This window comes from Belonocnema kinseyi, chromosome 6 (assembly GCF_010883055.1).
Source record: "Belonocnema kinseyi isolate 2016_QV_RU_SX_M_011 chromosome 6, B_treatae_v1, whole genome shotgun sequence".
NCBI classification, from domain to species: domain Eukaryota; kingdom Metazoa; phylum Arthropoda; class Insecta; order Hymenoptera; family Cynipidae; genus Belonocnema; species Belonocnema kinseyi.
Window position 1 is genome coordinate 7,631,424 of NC_046662.1, and position 17,401 is coordinate 7,648,824.

General features: G+C 23.6%; 1 protein-coding gene across 1 annotated transcript in view; it reads right to left on the reverse strand.

Annotated features, from left to right (window-relative positions):
* Positions 1–16,582, reverse strand: part of LOC117175655 (apolipophorins) — a 40,380-nt gene extending 23,798 nt beyond the window's left edge. Inside the window, exons 1-3 of the mRNA XM_033365378.1 lie at positions 16,458–16,582; positions 3,283–3,309; positions 1,361–1,545 (exon numbers count right to left, since the gene is read on the reverse strand). Coding sequence (XP_033221269.1) covers positions 1,361–1,545; positions 3,283–3,309; positions 16,458–16,536 — 291 coding nt within the window. The 5' untranslated portion in view covers positions 16,537–16,582. The remainder of the gene's footprint in view (positions 1–1,360; positions 1,546–3,282; positions 3,310–16,457) is intronic.
* Positions 16,583–17,401: the final 819 nt, after the last annotated feature.

A 17,401-nucleotide genomic window follows, 5' to 3' on the forward strand; every position in this document is an offset into this window, starting at 1 on the left:
CTTGAATTCCATGAATTCCGTGAATTCTGCGAATGACATTAATTTCGTAAATTTCTTAAATTTTGTGAATTCCTTGAATTCCATTAATTCCGCGATTTCCTTGTGCACAATTTTTGTCTTGCAAACGTTATAAAATTCCAAACATTTTCAACAGTGTACTACGTAAAATAATTAATTTTCAATCCAAAATGATCAACTTTAAAAAAAGGCTTGTGTAAGACACAAAAATCATTTTCTAAGATTATCATTTTTGACCTAAAAAATTTAGCTGTTGCATTTTCAACCAAATAGTTATATTTTCAAACCAAATACGAATATTGATAAGACAGTTTGATTTTCAAGCCGAAAAGTTGAATTTTCGAAAAAGACTGGAAAAGAAGAATTTTCAACAAGAAAGTTAATTTCCAACGAAGAGAGATGGATTTTTTATTAAAAGGTTAAATATTCAACCCTAAAATGGAATCGTTAAATAATCAGATAAGAAACTAATTTGAAAACAAAGAATACGCATTCTTAACCAAATAGTTGAATTTTCAACTTAATCATATACATTATTAACAGAAAATAAAATGGTCCAATATTCAACTAAACCACGTGATTTTTAACTAAAATATTGAATCGTCATTCGAAAAAAAAATATTTTTTAACCATATAATTAAAATTTAATTTAAAAAGAACTGGCAACCAATGATATGAATTTTAAAATAAAAAATAACAAATAAGAAAATTAAATAAAACAGATAAATTTTGAGTTGAAAAAAATAATGTTACAATAAAAAAGGTATCTTCAATAAAATAGTTAAATTTTTGATAAATTGTTAAGTTAAGTGCTAAATGAAAAATGAAACAAATTTTTCATTAAAATGAAGAGTCAACAATGAAAAATTAATTTTTAACCAAATAGTGGAATTTTTTAATAAAAATAGAAAAATTTGTTACCAAAATTATATGAATTATCAACAAAATATATGAATTTTCAACCAAATATTTAAACTTTCATCTAAAACAGATAAATTTTAAACAATAATAAAGTAGTTAAATTTTCAGTTAAAAAAAAAGTTTACTGTTCAACTTAGGACATTAATTTCTGCAAAGTAAAAAAAAAAACACAAATCTTCAACCGAACATTTGAATTTTTATTTTTTATCTAAAAATTATAAATTATCAAACAAAAATTAAATACTTAAATTATCAGTCAGAAAAATTTATTTTTAAAAGAAAGCGATATCTTTAACGAAATTGTTGAATCTTCAACCAAAAGTAGACTTTTCAGCGAAAAAAATAAAGTTTTATAAATTTACAAAAAAATTTAGATTTGTGAATTAAATATTATTCTTTTAATATTTTTAACTAGACTCACCGCTCCATTGATTACTACATTCTTCAGTTTTATTTGTCGGATACAGTCAGGCTTTACTGCTAATTCAACAGTGGCCTTTAGGTTCAAACTAGCTTCTCCCTGAGCATCTGATACAGAAGTTAGCGATTTTCCTTCCAAGTCATATGTATAAGTCTGTCCTTCTTGATAGTCTTTTCCAATGTGCACTGTAAAAAGGGGGATAAAATTAATAAATATAGTCATGAAATATGATGACTCTGTGAAGCTCTTCACATGGGGTGATTGCTCGAGAAATTGATCAGATACCTGTATCAGAATAGTGTTGCGGAATGAACCGACGGACAGTATCGGACCACTAACCGTATGATTTATTAACAAATTAGCCTTGTCTTTAAAAAGTGATAGCGTCGTCCAGAACATAGATAAAATATATTTATTTAATCTTTGGAAAGCGTATTAAATTCTGCGTTAAATGACCCCTATGCGAAGTAATTTGGCCTCGTGGATATTAAATTATCAGGCGAAAAAGACAAAAATAAAATTTCCATTTTTAAGGAAGTTTCAACTTTAGTTACCACTCTTGGTAGGAGCTGCCAAAATGAATTTATTAATTTAATATTTCATAAAAATAATGTTTAGGATTTCACCTTTCATTTGAGCCATCAAACGTTAGGCATTCTAAATTTAAAATATATTACTAATCTAAACAATTAATTTTTCTAAATTTATCGACATTTTGAACGGCGTTATCATCTTTCAAGATCATGGCTAATTTTAATTAAGCTACCCATTTAGTGCATTTTTTAAGACTTTTTGTTTTTTTCTTCCTTCTCCTTCAGAGATAGGTAATAAGTTTATGAGATTTGATTCGTAGAGCATAAAAATCCCTTTAAAATGGCTCTCACTAGAATCCTTTGTGACTTATAGTTTTCGAGCAATTAATTTATTAATTAAGGGTAGCGTATTCTCGAAAAGCCTATGCTTTAATTTTAATCGTTCCTAAAAATAAAAACACTTTTTTAAACTTTATAAATTTATCAATTTTCAAAGTATGAAAATTTTTCGTTATCAAATACCATTTATATAATAAATTACTACGATTTTTGCGAAAAATCATTTTTTATACAATAAATTGATACATTAAAGTATTGGTTTAAATAAGTTGTTTTAAATAAATTTGTTTAAACAATTACAAATTAATAAACAAAAATTTTTGAAGTAAAAAAGAGGTTATTTTAAACCCTCATATTCTTCACGTTGTACCCCAATTCTAACAAAATTTATCCTATTTTGGTACGACTCTGCAATATTGTTTATTAACATTTTTTTTATTTTTCAAAATGTTTACACAATTTTCAATTTATGAGAATTTTCCGTTAGCAAATAACAGTCCAATAATAAATAACAACGATTTTTGTATAAAATAATTTTTTTGTGCTTCTGTTAAATAGTTAATTAACATTTTTTCATCAATATTTTTTACAAATAATCTTTCTCGCCTAGAAGATTGGATTATAGCCAATTTGTCTTAGCTTTTCCAAAAAGCATAACTATGAAAGAATTATTATTTATTAACAATTATTATTGAAAAATTTAACCAAATTATTTAAATCAGAAAAGTAGTTCACTTTGAAGAACAACTATCCATCATGTGATTCACAAACTTATTTTTTCTCGAATTTTTTTTCTTAAACAATTTTATTGTTCAAAGAAAAAATAACCCCGTCTACTTAACCATTTTTAAATGTCGAATTCTAGAATACAAATTTTTGAATATTTTTACCTTCAACTTTAAATAACAAATAAATTTCTCGTAAAGTATTAGTGGCAAAAGATTCCCTCTGGGATCATCATAAAGGAATTGCTAAGCTCTATATTTCTATAAACAATAAAAAGATTAATAATTATTAATATAATTATAATTATAATATATTATTACTCACTTCCATGGCAACCGGTAGTACATTTATCTGTAATAAATGAAAAAAAATGTTGTTAAACATTAATGTGTAATATAAAAATGCAATAATATAAAATTATCGCACTCAAATGAAAAAATAGAATCAAATTTTCGTTTTATAGATTAAAATGCTTATTTATTAAATTCTCATGTTGCATTTAGCTTTTGCAAATGGCAAATTGATGACTTTGCAAATTTGCAAATTGATAGTCATTTTTAATTCTTTACAAATTTCAATAGATTAATTTTCTACTGTTGATAATTCAACTTTTTGTTTTCCCCAATTTTCAACCATTGAATTTTGCGGTACTGAGAATTCAATTATCAATTTTCTTCTACTTTCTATAACTGGAAGTTAAATTTTCTTTAATTTTCAAGATAAATGGTTAAAAATGCAATTGTTGCAAATAAAAGAAAATTGTAGTTTAAAAACTAATCTTCTATTTCTTTTCATATTCAATTCTGTTTTCTTTTCAACAGTTGAATTTTCTACTGTTGATAGTTCAATTTTTCATTTTCTTCAATTTTCAACCATTTAATTTAAAACAGCTGAATTTGCAACAATTGACTTTGTATCTCTAGATAATATAATTATCCATGTTCTTCTATTTTCACACCTCAATAATTCAATTTCCTTAATATTTAATAGTTGAAAATTAAATTTCCAGCAATTGAATTTCCAGTTTGATTGATGAAAATGTCAAATTTAAATATCAACAGTAGAAAATTTAACTGTTGAAAATTGAAGATAATTAGATATGAAAGAAAATAAAACATGATGTTTTCAACAGTTCAATTTTTGGTTATTTAAACAATTGAATTTTTAACTTTTGAAAATCCAATTATCAATTTTCTTTCATTTTCAACAGTTGAATTTTTAACAGTCAAAAATGAAAAAATCAATTTTCTTTAATTTTGAACAATTTAAAATGCAATTTTGAACAATTTAAAATTCAATTTTCAACAGTTGAAGATCCAACTTTCAACAATTCAAAGTTCATCCTTCGACAATTGAATTTACATTTTTCATCCACTTTAAAACATTTGAGTTTTATAGCAGAATATTCAATTTTCCATTATTTGTCTTTAATTTTTAAAATTTGAAAATTAATATTTCAACCCTTGAGTTTTCAGTTTTCAATAATTGAATTTTCAGTTTTATTCAATTCAAAACAATTAAATTTTTAATTCCTAAAAATTGGAAAAAATCAAACATTTTCATTTCTCCTTAATTTTGAACAGTTGACTTGTTCTAAGGTTGCTAATTCAATTTTCTAGTTGCTTCAATTTAAAACAACGGAATTATCAACGATTGAAATTTTATCTATTAAAAATTCAATCATCAATTTTCTTCTATTTAGGACGATTGAGATTACCATCAATAATAGCTCAATCAAGATACTTTCTCATCTGAAAAATAATTTTAGCTTTAAAGTTTCATTTAGATCCCAAATAGTTTAGTTTGAAATCGGTCAAGTAAAAAATATTAAATTTTATATTGGTAAAATTTAAAAATAAAATTTGAGATGCAAAAGGCCAGGGTCGAAACCCGAAATTACAATTTACATTTACTTTAAATTTAATAAATAATTAACTTAGTAATTTTCTAACAAAATTTTGTTCTCAAATGTAGCATATTTAAAGAGAAAAGAGGAAAAGGGAAGAGTTTTTCGAGAATAGAGGAAAAAGCAGGAGAATAGGAGGAAGACTGTGATCGCTACAATAATTTTCTTTTTTACTTCAAAATAATAAATAATGAAAAGGTTTAAAAAATATCTTTATGTTCCGCGTAATGAGCCATTAAACAAACGAGAGTAAAGCATTTAAAATACTTTTTCAACATTTTCTATGAATAGATTTAGAACAATGAAATATATTAAGAGTACAGTTTTCAATTACAATTTATTTTAATTAATTTAATTGTTGAATGCGATAATTTATATATATTTGGGAAAAAATTAACGTAAGTTAGATATCTGTGCTTAATCAAAATTAATGAGGAGAAAATAATATATTTTTGCTTCACTGAGTGACCTTCTGTTCGGTGAGCAGAGATAATGGTAATCCTGAACTTTTATGACCTTTCAGAATAGAAATAATATTTTTGCGTTATTAATTAAAATTACTTCAAGTGTCTCTCTACCCTTCTTATCAAAGAATTTTAATGAAAAAATTATGATCAAATCATTACTAGTAATTAAAGTAACAATTATTATTCAGTAAAGGATAGTCAAATGAAATTTTGGAAAGAGACACATTCTAAGAATTTTTAAATCCTTAACAAAAAAATATTGAACCATGTTTATGACTTTTTTTACTCAATAAAAGCGACTTATTTGAATACATTTACAAGTAAATAGTTACATTATCAAAAAAAAATTGAACCAAGAAAATTAATTTTCTACCAAACAGACAAATATCAATTAAAAAATTATTTTTTAATAACAGAAAACCAATTTTCAAAAGTGGAAATTTATTTTCAATTAACAGGATGAACCTTTAATAAAAATTAACTTTTGAACAAAACAGACAAATTTTTTACCAGAACTTGAATAGTAAAATTTTTAGTTAAAAAAAAGCAGATTAATTTTTTTTTAAATGAATTTTCAACTAAGCAAATTTATTTTCCTCCAACTGCGTCGAATGTTTAACCAAATAGTTGAATATTCAAGAAAAAAAACAATATTCCAACTAAAAATGCAATAGTTTCAGTTAAAGTTTAAACAATGAATTCTCAAAAACAAAGAATTAATTTTTAAACAAATAGTTAAATAGAATCTTTATCGAAATAGTTAAATTTTCAATCAAAGCAACTAATTTTTGACCAATTAGATTTATTTCCCACACAAAACTCGAATTTATAACAAAATACCTATATTAGTTTAAGAAAAATAGTTGAGTATTTAACTAAAAAGATAAATTTTCAAACAAAAATGAAATAGTTTAATTTTTACTTGAAAAATTACATTAAAAAAATACTTTTTCACAAAATAGTTCAATTTTCAACCAAAATTCATTTTCAACTAAACTTTATGAATCTTCAACAAACAAAAATTATTTGTTACGAAATAGTTTAATTCTTAACTAAAAAAGATTAATTTTCTACAAGAAAACTATTTTTTTAATAAATAGTTAAATTTCCGACTAAAATAATTAATTGAGATCCATGAAATAAAATAAGCAAAAATGTCAAAAAGACATCAATTTTCTACTAAAAAATATAAATTTTTAATGAAATGAATTCTCAATTATAATAATGTATCATTAACCAAAAGAATTAATTATGATTAACTTTCAATTTAAAAAATAATAATTTACAGAAATCGTTTAATTTTCAACCGAAATAAGATTCAACCAAAAAAGACGAATTCTGGACAAAACACTTAAATTTCCAACCGTTAAGGTTGACTTTTTAACACAATTTTTCATTTCTCTTATAAAATGTAATTTTAAAACAAATAAAAGTTTTATTTTTTAAATTAAAAATATAGCAACCATGTGTATAATTATCTTCTAATGTCATATGTAAACAAGAAATTGTAAATTTATATCACGCTGCAATACATCTTTATATATTGAAAAATTAACTAAAGTGGATTTATCACATTGGTTCACTTACTTCTCAATTAATCTTTATCTTATGGATAGGGGAGAGGAATTTCAGAAAAATTATGTAATTTGTATTAATTAATTAATTATTACTTTTAATAAAATAATTATATTGTTGAATTAATTTTTCAGAAAAGTAAAAAAAAAATTCCGAAATACTTAACTTGATCTATGGGATATCAATTTTTTATCACATATGACAAGATGTTCCTAAAAGTGATAAGACATTTAAGTTATCTTTCGTTAAATAGACAGGCCTCAAATTTACAGGAAACCTCCCCCTACTCATAGATTAGGTACATTGTATTATTCTAATCTAATTGTGATGGATGAAAATTTTATGTTGGTGGTAATTAAATAATTTTCCTTCAATTATTAACATCCTGATTAATTAATTCAAAAGAATTATAATTTTTATGAACAATTTTTATAAGCAGATTCACTTATGTCACATTCTTAACAAAAAAAAGTTTCTTTTCTGCAGGATAATATTATCATACAAAACATTATTTAGTTCAACTTTCGACGAAGTTGGATTTTGAACTAAAAATTACACGTTTTCAGCACAATAGTTGAATTTTCATTGAGAGATAAATTTTTAACAAAGAAGAATAATTAAAAAAAGAATTCCAAATAAATAGTTGAATTTGTAACCAAAGAGATGAAGCTTGAAAATAATTAATATTCAACAAAGTAATTCAACTTTCTACCAAGTAACTAAAGTTTTAACCAAAAATGACTAATTTTTAACAAAAAAATGTCACCCTCAACAAAAACAGAATTCTTTTCAACCAAATAGTTGCATTTTTTGGCAAAAATATTAAATTTCTATCAAAAGAGATTACTTTTTAAACTAAAAAGAAAAATTATCAGCAAAAGAATTTAATTTTCAACAAAAAAACTTAATTTTCAACTAAAATCATCAATTTTCAAACCAAAAATTTCAATTTTGAAGCAAAAATAAAATAATTAAATTTCCAATTATTGAAGAAAGCTAATATTTACCCAATAAAAAGATGTTTCAATCAATAAAAGATAAATTCAACCAAATAGTTAAATTTTCTGTTCGTCTTTGGCTAAATTTTGAAACAATAATGATAACTTTTTAACAAAATAATTGAAATTTTCAACCAAATAATAAAACCGTAAAAAAAGAAGGATTTTACTTTTAAAAAACATTAATTTTCAGGAATTAGTTTAATTTTCAACTAAAAAAGATGAATTTCCAACCAAAAATAGAATATTCAAATTATCTATCAGTTAAAAAATAATAATTTTCCACCAAAGAAATAAATTTGTAACGAAAATTATGATTCTTTAAATAAGAAAATGCATTTTAAACAAAGGAGTTCAACTTTGAAAGTAGTTAAATTTACAAACAAAAAGACGAATTTTATACAAAAAAGTTAAATTTCGAATCTAACAAGATTAATTTACAACCAAAACAACTAAGTTTTTAACCAAGAAAAAATGTTTCAGTCAGCAAAGAAGAAAATTCCAACCAAACTTTTTTTACAAAAAAAAAAAGAATTTTTGACAAAATATTTAAATTTTTAAAAGAAATGATAAATCTTTAACGAAAAAATTTATTTTTAACAAAGTAGTTGAATTTTCAACCGAAAAAGATTTTAATGCAAAATCAAAAAGATTCGAGAAATTTTTATCCTGAAAGATAATATTTTTAAAAAATTCATTTTTTACAAAAAATAAGAGATTTAACTAAATGTTGCATAATTGAATCTTTTAACAAGAAGAGTGTAGATACATTTTTTGTTAAAAAAATAATACATAATTTTTTAAACAAATAATTTTTCAATTAATTACAATTTAAAGTTGAAATTTTGAAAGAAAGAAATTTTCAGTTAAAAATATTAATTTTAAACAAAAATACGAATTTTTAACAACAACAAAAAAAAACAAATTTTCATCTGAAATGATGAATCTTAAACCAAAATTATGAATCTTCAACCAAGAAGTATAATTTTGTACTAATAACTAAAATTTTCCACCAATTAATTTCTCAATTACTTAAAATTTCAAGTTGAAATTTTGAAACTGTTAAATTTTGAGTAAAAAATAACAATTAAAAAAAATGAATTTTCAACTTAAATGGTGGATCTTTAACCAAATTTATGAATGTTCAACCAAGAAGTTTAATTTTCTGCTAACAAGTTAAATTTTCCATTTCAATTATTATGAAAAAAAAGAATAACAAAAGAAATTTTCAACCAAATTTATACATTTTTAACCAAAAAAAAAAAAGAAATTTCAATGAAAAAGATCAATTTTCAACCATAGAAATGAAATTTTAACCAAAAAGATTAATTTTTAATGAAGAAGATTAATTTTCTATATTAATTTCTTCATCAATTTTCTTTAATATGAATCATCAATCAAGAAGATTGATTTTCTACCAAAAAGTCGAACTTTTAGCCAATTAGTTGAATTTTGAATAAAATACATGAATTTCTAAATAAAAATTAAATTTTGGGCTAAATAAAATTAATTTTCCACACAAAAAAGACGGAATTTAAATGAAAAAGTTAAATTTTCAACTAATAAAAATAAGTTCTTAACTAAAAATAAAATAAATAATTTTTTAGTAAAAAAAAATTAATTTTCATTAACAAATAAACGAATTTTCAACCCCCAAAAAATGCAGTACATAATCGTTACATTTTCCACTACAGAAATTAGTTTTCAATCAAAATTATGAATGCTCACCAAGAAATATTAATTTTCAAGCAAGTACTTGAATTTCCAACCAACAAAGATAAATTCTCAATCAAAAAATGTAATAATTGGTATCTCAACCAATAAAAATTAAATTTTAAATAAGAAACATTTAAATTTAACCAAAAAGATGATTTTTCAATAAATAATACAATTTTAATCCAAGAAATCCAAAAATCTTATAAACTAAATTTTGAAAAATTAAACCATTATTATGAAAAATTCATTATAAAAGACATTGCCTTTCATCCAAATAGTTGAACTTTTATCTAAGAAAGATGAATTTTAAGAAAAAATAAAATGGTTAAATTTTCAAATAAAAAAATTTATTTTTTATAAAATAATGAATTTTTAACCAAATATTTAAGTTTTCAATCAAAGAAATAAAGTTTCAACCAAAATGATAAATCACTAATAAAAAAGATGAATTTTCTATGAACAAGTCAAACTTTCAAACAAATATTTGAATTTTCAACAAAAAATGAAACAATTAAATTTTTCAATTAAAAAATTAACTTTTAACCAACAATAGTTGGATTCTCTTCGTGGATTCTAATAATTAAAATTAAACAAATTAAACAATTAAAATGAAATCCTCATTTCTGATATAATACACGTGTTGAATGGAAAATTGTTGTTGGTAAACTGAAGTAATTTTCCTTAAATTATGAACATCCTGATTGATTCAAAAGATGCAAAGTATAATCAAGAAATAAATATGAGCAAGGGGCAAACGATAATCGATGATACAGAAAACACATTTCTTGCCCTCTGACACACCTAAATATATCTTCCAGATAGCAGCATTGACCTTAGTCATTGAAGATGTTTGCTTCAACCATTATTTGAATTCACACTATTCTTTTTTTTATGTACTTTCATCTCAATCGCATATATCTTGGGAACACTTCGTAATCCATCCTAATACGCGATATAACCCGATTATCACTTAATTATTATTGCATCAGTTTGACCGCTCACTCTTTATAGTAAGAAAAAAAACAGGAATGGTCATTTATCACGTTCTCAAGTACGCATATTCTTGATAAATGCAAATTATTTATAGCAATTTTTAATTTAAAAAAAGAAAAGTTCTGAAACCAATTTAACTTGAGAGAAAATCTGGTTTCGTTTTGATCCGGTCTTGCCACTTTTAGGGGCCCAAAGAAGCTAGACTCAGGAAATAAATGAAAGTGCAATAACAATTTTTTGAGGAAATCCAAGAAAAATGTTCTTCTTTGATTAATTTCTTTGGTTTTTTATTCCTATGTTAATTTTTTTCTTTGATTTAAAATTATTTTCTTCTGTTGAAAGTTATTTTTTGTGAAATGGAAAAAAATTATCTTAGAGAAATTGTTATTTATTTAGTTCAAGACAAATATTTTTCTATCATTTCTTAAAAGAAGTAGATAATTAAATAGGAAGAATACATAGCCAAAAAAAAAGATGTGGTTTTCTAAGTTTATCACAATATTCATGAGTAATTCTTGTTTATCAAAATCATTTTTCATTTGTTAATCGAGCGATAAATGCACGTTACTCACTTTAAATTAAACTTTCGGAGACATAAAATTAATATTCTTTAGGACTTGCACATTCTGAAAAATCAAAAGAAGCAACAAAAAAAAAAGATTTTTATCGTCTGTATCGATAACTGGCTAAATTTTCAATTGAGATGATTTTTCAATTAAAATTGTGAATCTTACACATTAAAAATTTATCTTAAATAATACGAATTTTCAACAAAATATATAAATGTTTAACCAAACAGTTGAATTTTCAACTAAATAAAATTAATTTTTAATCCGAAATGGAATAGCTAATATTTCAGTTATAAAACTAATTTTCAATAAATAAAAATGAATTTTCAACAAAATAGTTCAATTTTCAACGGATATAGATTAATTTTGAACCAAAATGACCAACATTAAAAAATGTACAACAAAAGTGCTCAACTTTCAACCAAATAGTTGAATTTTTAACAAAAATGTATGAATTTTCAAAAAATAAAATAATTTTAACTAAAAACTAAATGTTGAGTAAAATAGTTCAATCTTCAACAACAGCAAAATAAAGTTTTAAGAAAATTTAACTTTCATGAAAAAAGTTGAATTTTCAAACAAAAAAGATTAATTTTTCACTAAAGAGATTAATTCCACTACATATCGCGAAAATTTTTTAACAAAATACCTAAATTTTAAGTTTTCAACCGAAGAAACGAGTTTTAAACTGATATGATAGATCTTCAACAAACAAACAAATGAATTTGTAAGAAAATAATGAAATTTTCAATCTAGAAAAATTTTTTAGTCAAGAAAGAAAAAAAAATCAAATAGTTTAATTTTCTACTAAAAAAGATGAATTTAAAAAAAAATTATTTCTAAGGAAGGAGATAAATTTTGAAATAAAATAACCAATCTTCCAACAAAAGAATAGATTTTTAACAAAGCAGTTCAACTTTGAACCAATTATTTGAATTTTTAACCGAGGAGATTAATTTTCAACAGAGGAGTTCAATTTTTTAACTAAAAAGATTATTTTTAACCAAATAGTTAAGTTTTTAAACTAAAAAGGAGAAAGTTTCTACAGAAAAATTTAAGTTTTGGTTAAATGATTGAAAAAAGATCATTTTTAAAGAAAATATACCAATTTTCAAACGAGTACATGAATTTAAAATTATTTAACTAAAAACGATATTTTAAAACCAATTCATGAATTTTAAACTGAAAAAGATCAATTTTTAAATAAAAACTGAATTGTCATTCAAGAAAATTAATTTTTGACCATAAAGAAATTCTTAACGAAATATTTAAATCTTCAACCATAAAAATGTTGGAATTTTAAGCGAAAAAGATTAATTTTCGAAAAAAGTTGAATTTCTAACAAAACAGACAAATTTTGAACCAAATAGTGAAATTTCAAAAAAAAAGATATTTATGAATATTGTATAAGCCAATAATTAAATTTTTTAAATATATTAATATATTAATATTACTATATATTTAATACATTAATTAATAATATTTTATTATACTGGATCTTCATAAATTTGGTTTATTGTTGATTTGAAGTTTTTTATAATAAAAACTGTTTAACAAATGTGTGTGTGTGGGGGGGGGGGGGCTTGCGTTCGTGTGGGATTGTGTACACAGCCCGAGTATTATAACAAATTCCCTGGGAAGCTTTGAGATGTCAGATCAATTTACCAAATGTCCGGTCTAACAGGGGAGAGATAATGATTTCAATGATATCGTCTCCGTTGTTGGCAAAGATACTTTATATAAAAAATAAATTTTTATTTGTTATTTTTTTTTAAGCTTGAATGGTCTAGGAATTTATTTATAAAACTAGTAGATATACGTTTTCAAACCATCTTTTTTACTTGGTCAAAAAGAAAATTTAAAAAAGTTACACCTTAAATTCAGAGATGAACTTAAACTAAGCAAAAATTGATCTGAATTTAAGATATAGACCTTCCTCAATTAAGACCAAATTTTACTGGATGTAAGTTTGTTTCGAAATTAAGGGTGTAACATTTTCAAGAGGATATCAAGCAAATAAATAATAAGCAAGAATTTTGTAATTATAAGAAAGATTTTTGAAGATATCAGATAGGTCAAATCAAAATTTATACACAAAAATTACTTCTGAAGCAAATAGTTGAGAAATTTTTAAACAAAAAAGATGAATTATTAACGAAAAATGTAAAACATAATTGACAATTCAACAAAAGAATATTTTGCATTTTGAATCAGAAACAGTTTAGCTGGTCTAAAAATGAATTTTCTACAAAAAGTTTCCTTTTTAACACGAAAATATGGATTATCAACAAACAAGTTCATTTTCAACCAAATCATTCAATTTTCAACTAAATATATCATTTTGTAACCATAAAGATTAATTTTCTATCGAAAATACAATTTTTCAACGAAAACGAAACTTCAGCCGAAAAAATTAATTAAAAAAAAAACTAGTTTAAGTTTTAATAAATAAAGATGAATTCTCAATATGTAATAGTTGATATTGCGATCTAAACAGAGTGTAATTTTAAATCATAAATAGTTTAATTTAATGAAAAACGATAAATTTTCAAACATATTGTTAATGACATAAAAATGATAGATTTTTAACCGAATACTTAGATTTTCAACCAAAAAGATATTTTTTCAACAAAATAATTTAATTTTCAACCAAGCAGATTAATTTTCTAACAAAAAGGTGAATTTTCAAACGAGAAAATTAATTTTCTGTCTAAAAGATGAATTTTCAATAAAAGAAGTTACATTCTCAACAAAAGAGATGAATTTTTAAATAAAATGATAAATCTTCGACTAAAAAAATGAATTTTTAACGATGCAGTTTAATTCAAAATAAACATTTATAATAATTATGTTTTAAATTGATTTTCTTATTTGTTTTTAAATTTGTGTAAATATAATTTTCGTAACATTTTTCAGAAAATTCAGAAATATCCAAAAAGTATCCAGAAAAATTTTGTAGAACATTTTTTTTTACATGTTCTGAGAACATTTTAGGGAAAAATCCGGTCAGTTTAAAAAATATTCAGGACTTTCAAATGTTTGGAGGAATTTAAACAATATTTTTCACATTTTTATCAATCTTTAAAGTTTTAAAATATTTTTTAGGTCTTCATAACTTCTAAAATGTCGAATTATTATTATAATTTGGAAGAATCTTTTAACATTTAAAAATCTGCCGAAAAATCTGCCACATTTTCAAAAATCTTTTCAAGCTTTGCATAATTTTTTAATATTTAAACAAAAATTTTAAACATATAAATAATTCTTTTAATGATTTAAACTTTTTGTGAAGTTATTTTTAAATTTTCCTGATCTTTCAAAATGTATCACTTACCGCAAAAATACATACATTAAAATTAATCTTTTAAAACAAAATTTAAGATATTTCTAATGTCTCTGAAATCTTCTTGTTGGTAGTATTAATTTTTGTGTTTCCGGTGCCGACAATTTTTTTGTCTGTTCAATGTTAAAAAGTTTACAAATTACAGTATGGTAGCAACATTTTATAAACAGAATTAATTTACAATATTCAGAAATAATTTGCAATTGAAATTGTCTCTTTTTCAATAATTTTAAGAAGCATTGAAAGATAAATTTCATCATGTACAATTTTTTATTTAGAAATTTCGGTTTATGAAATTGATGGTTTAGAAAATGTTTAACCCTTATCAATAGATAAACGAACTGAAATTATTTCTGTCTTCAAGTAATCTTTAACATCTTCAACTTCTTAAAATTTCCCATTATATAAAATTTAACGACAAGAATTTTTTCTTCTATTAGACAAAATATAATCTAGATTAATTTTATTGTAATAAGAAGCAGCGAAAGGAGATCCAATGAACTATCACTTACTCATGGTACTTAGTATTAATTTGTGGTTTATCAGGAAATTAAATTTCAAGCTGGGATTTCATAAACTTTCAAAACTTTAATTTTTTCTTAAAAGTGAATTTTATTTTATTGAATCTTTAATAACTAAAAAAGAAAGAAGTCCACTGTAGTTTATTACTCCATTCACTTTTTGCGAAAACTAAGCGCGCTAAAATTGTGAATCTTACACTTAAAAATTTATCTTAAATAATACGAATTTTTAACAAAATATATAAATGTTTAACCAAACAGTTGAATTTTCAACTAAATAAAATTAATTTTTAATCCGAAATTGAATAGCTAATATTTCAGTTATAAAACTAATTTTCAATAAATAAAAATGAATTTGCAACAAAATAGTTCAATTTTCAACGGATATAGATTAATTTTGAACCAAACTGACCAACATTAAAAAATGTACAACAAAAGTGCTCAACTTTCAACCAAATAGTTGAATTTTTAACAAAAATGTATGAATTTTCAAAAAATAAAAGAATTTTAACTAAAAACTAAATTTTGAGTAAAATAGTTCAATCTTCAACAACAGCAAAATAAAGTTTTAAGAAAATTTAACTTTCATGAAAAAAGTTGAATTTTCAACCAAAAAAGATTAATTTTTCACTAAAGAGATTAATTCCACTACATACCGCGAAAATTTTTTAACAAAATACCTAAATTTTAAGTTTTCAACCGAAGAAACGAGTTTTAAACTGATATGATAGATCTTCAACAAACAAAAAAATGAATTTGTAAGAAAATAATGAAATTTTCAATCTAGAAAAATTTTTTAGTCAAGAAAGAAAAAAAAATAAAATAGTTTAATTTTCTACTAAAAAAAGATGAATTAAAAAAAATATATTTCTAAGGAAGGAGATAAATTTCAAGCTGGGATTTTATAAACTTTCAAAACTTAAATTTTTTCTTAAAAGTGAATTTTATTTTATTGAATCTTTAATAACTAAAAAAGAAAGAAGTCCACTGCAGTTTATTACTCCATTCACTTTTTGCGAAAACTAAGCGCGCTAAACATACACTCAGAAAATATTTGTTTTAAATTAAACAAAACCGTTTTCAACCATATTTGAATTTTAAAAAAATTTTAGAACAAAAAATCATTATTAAAACAAAAGGAATTTCTTTCAACTAAAAAAAAAAAATTCTCTGGATCAAAGAATCTTTTTTCTGAGTGTACTTTTTTTGGTAAGATTTGGGCTCGACATCTTAATCAGCATGGTAGTCAATTTCCAGACTTAGTGCACACTTCACCTTATTAAAATTTTAAATAACGCTAAACTTTGAAGAATTAAATAAAATATTTTCGGGGGCGAATATTTTGTTTCGAGAAAAAATATTGTTTATTCTTAACTAATCACTGAATCACTGAAGGAATTAATTTACTTACTCGATGAAACCAAAGAAGAGAAAAAGAAGATATAAATGAAAAGACCCGCGGTCAAAAAGAACCGGGGTGGATGCCCCATGACGATATCAGACTTGCCGCACTCTCACGGGGTACCAATCACACTTCGGGTACCAGAACACCACAGCGCGATGATTTTCTTTGTCCGGCCTTTTATGCTTTTATGCTCTCGTTTTCCCCCACCTCCCTTTCGTCGACTCTCACTTCTCAGCTTCTCACTTCTCACTTCTCACTTCTCACTTCCCAGCTTCCTACCCCTCGCATCCGCAAGCTCTCTGCATCTCTTTATTCATTCCTAATCCGTCTATATATACCTATTTATCACTATGTACTTATCTTGAGTAAGTAATTCAAAATACCATGAATGAGATCAACTCTCTGACTCGAGACAAAAAAAATAAAACTTTTTTTGCAATTTATGTTGTGGAATGCATAGAAAAGTTATTAATACACTAAAATACTACGCTAAAATTTCCCCTAATATTTTTAAGAATTTTGTATTCAATAAATAAATTTTTTTGATAATTTTGGTTATCTTTTTCTGTAATGCTACCCTTCAGTTATGCAATATACAAAATTTTCAAAAAGTTTTAGACGCTTTAAATGTTTGGAGATTTAAAATAAATTTATATTTGTTTATTATAAAATTTCCGGGAATCTCATTTTTGCTTCTTGTAACGTCAAAATAGTTAAAAAGTAAAACATTCGACTGAAAATAAGAAAGGAATCTGAAAATATTGCAGGAGATTACAAAAAAATGCATTATATTACAAGGGATTGCATGAAATTCCATGAAATTTCATAAGGTTTCATGACATTTCAGAGAATTGCAGGAGATGGCATAGGATTACTGGGCATTGCAAAGGATCCTACGAGGTTACACGAAATTGCATGGGAGTGAGAAGGATTACATGTGATTGAACTGA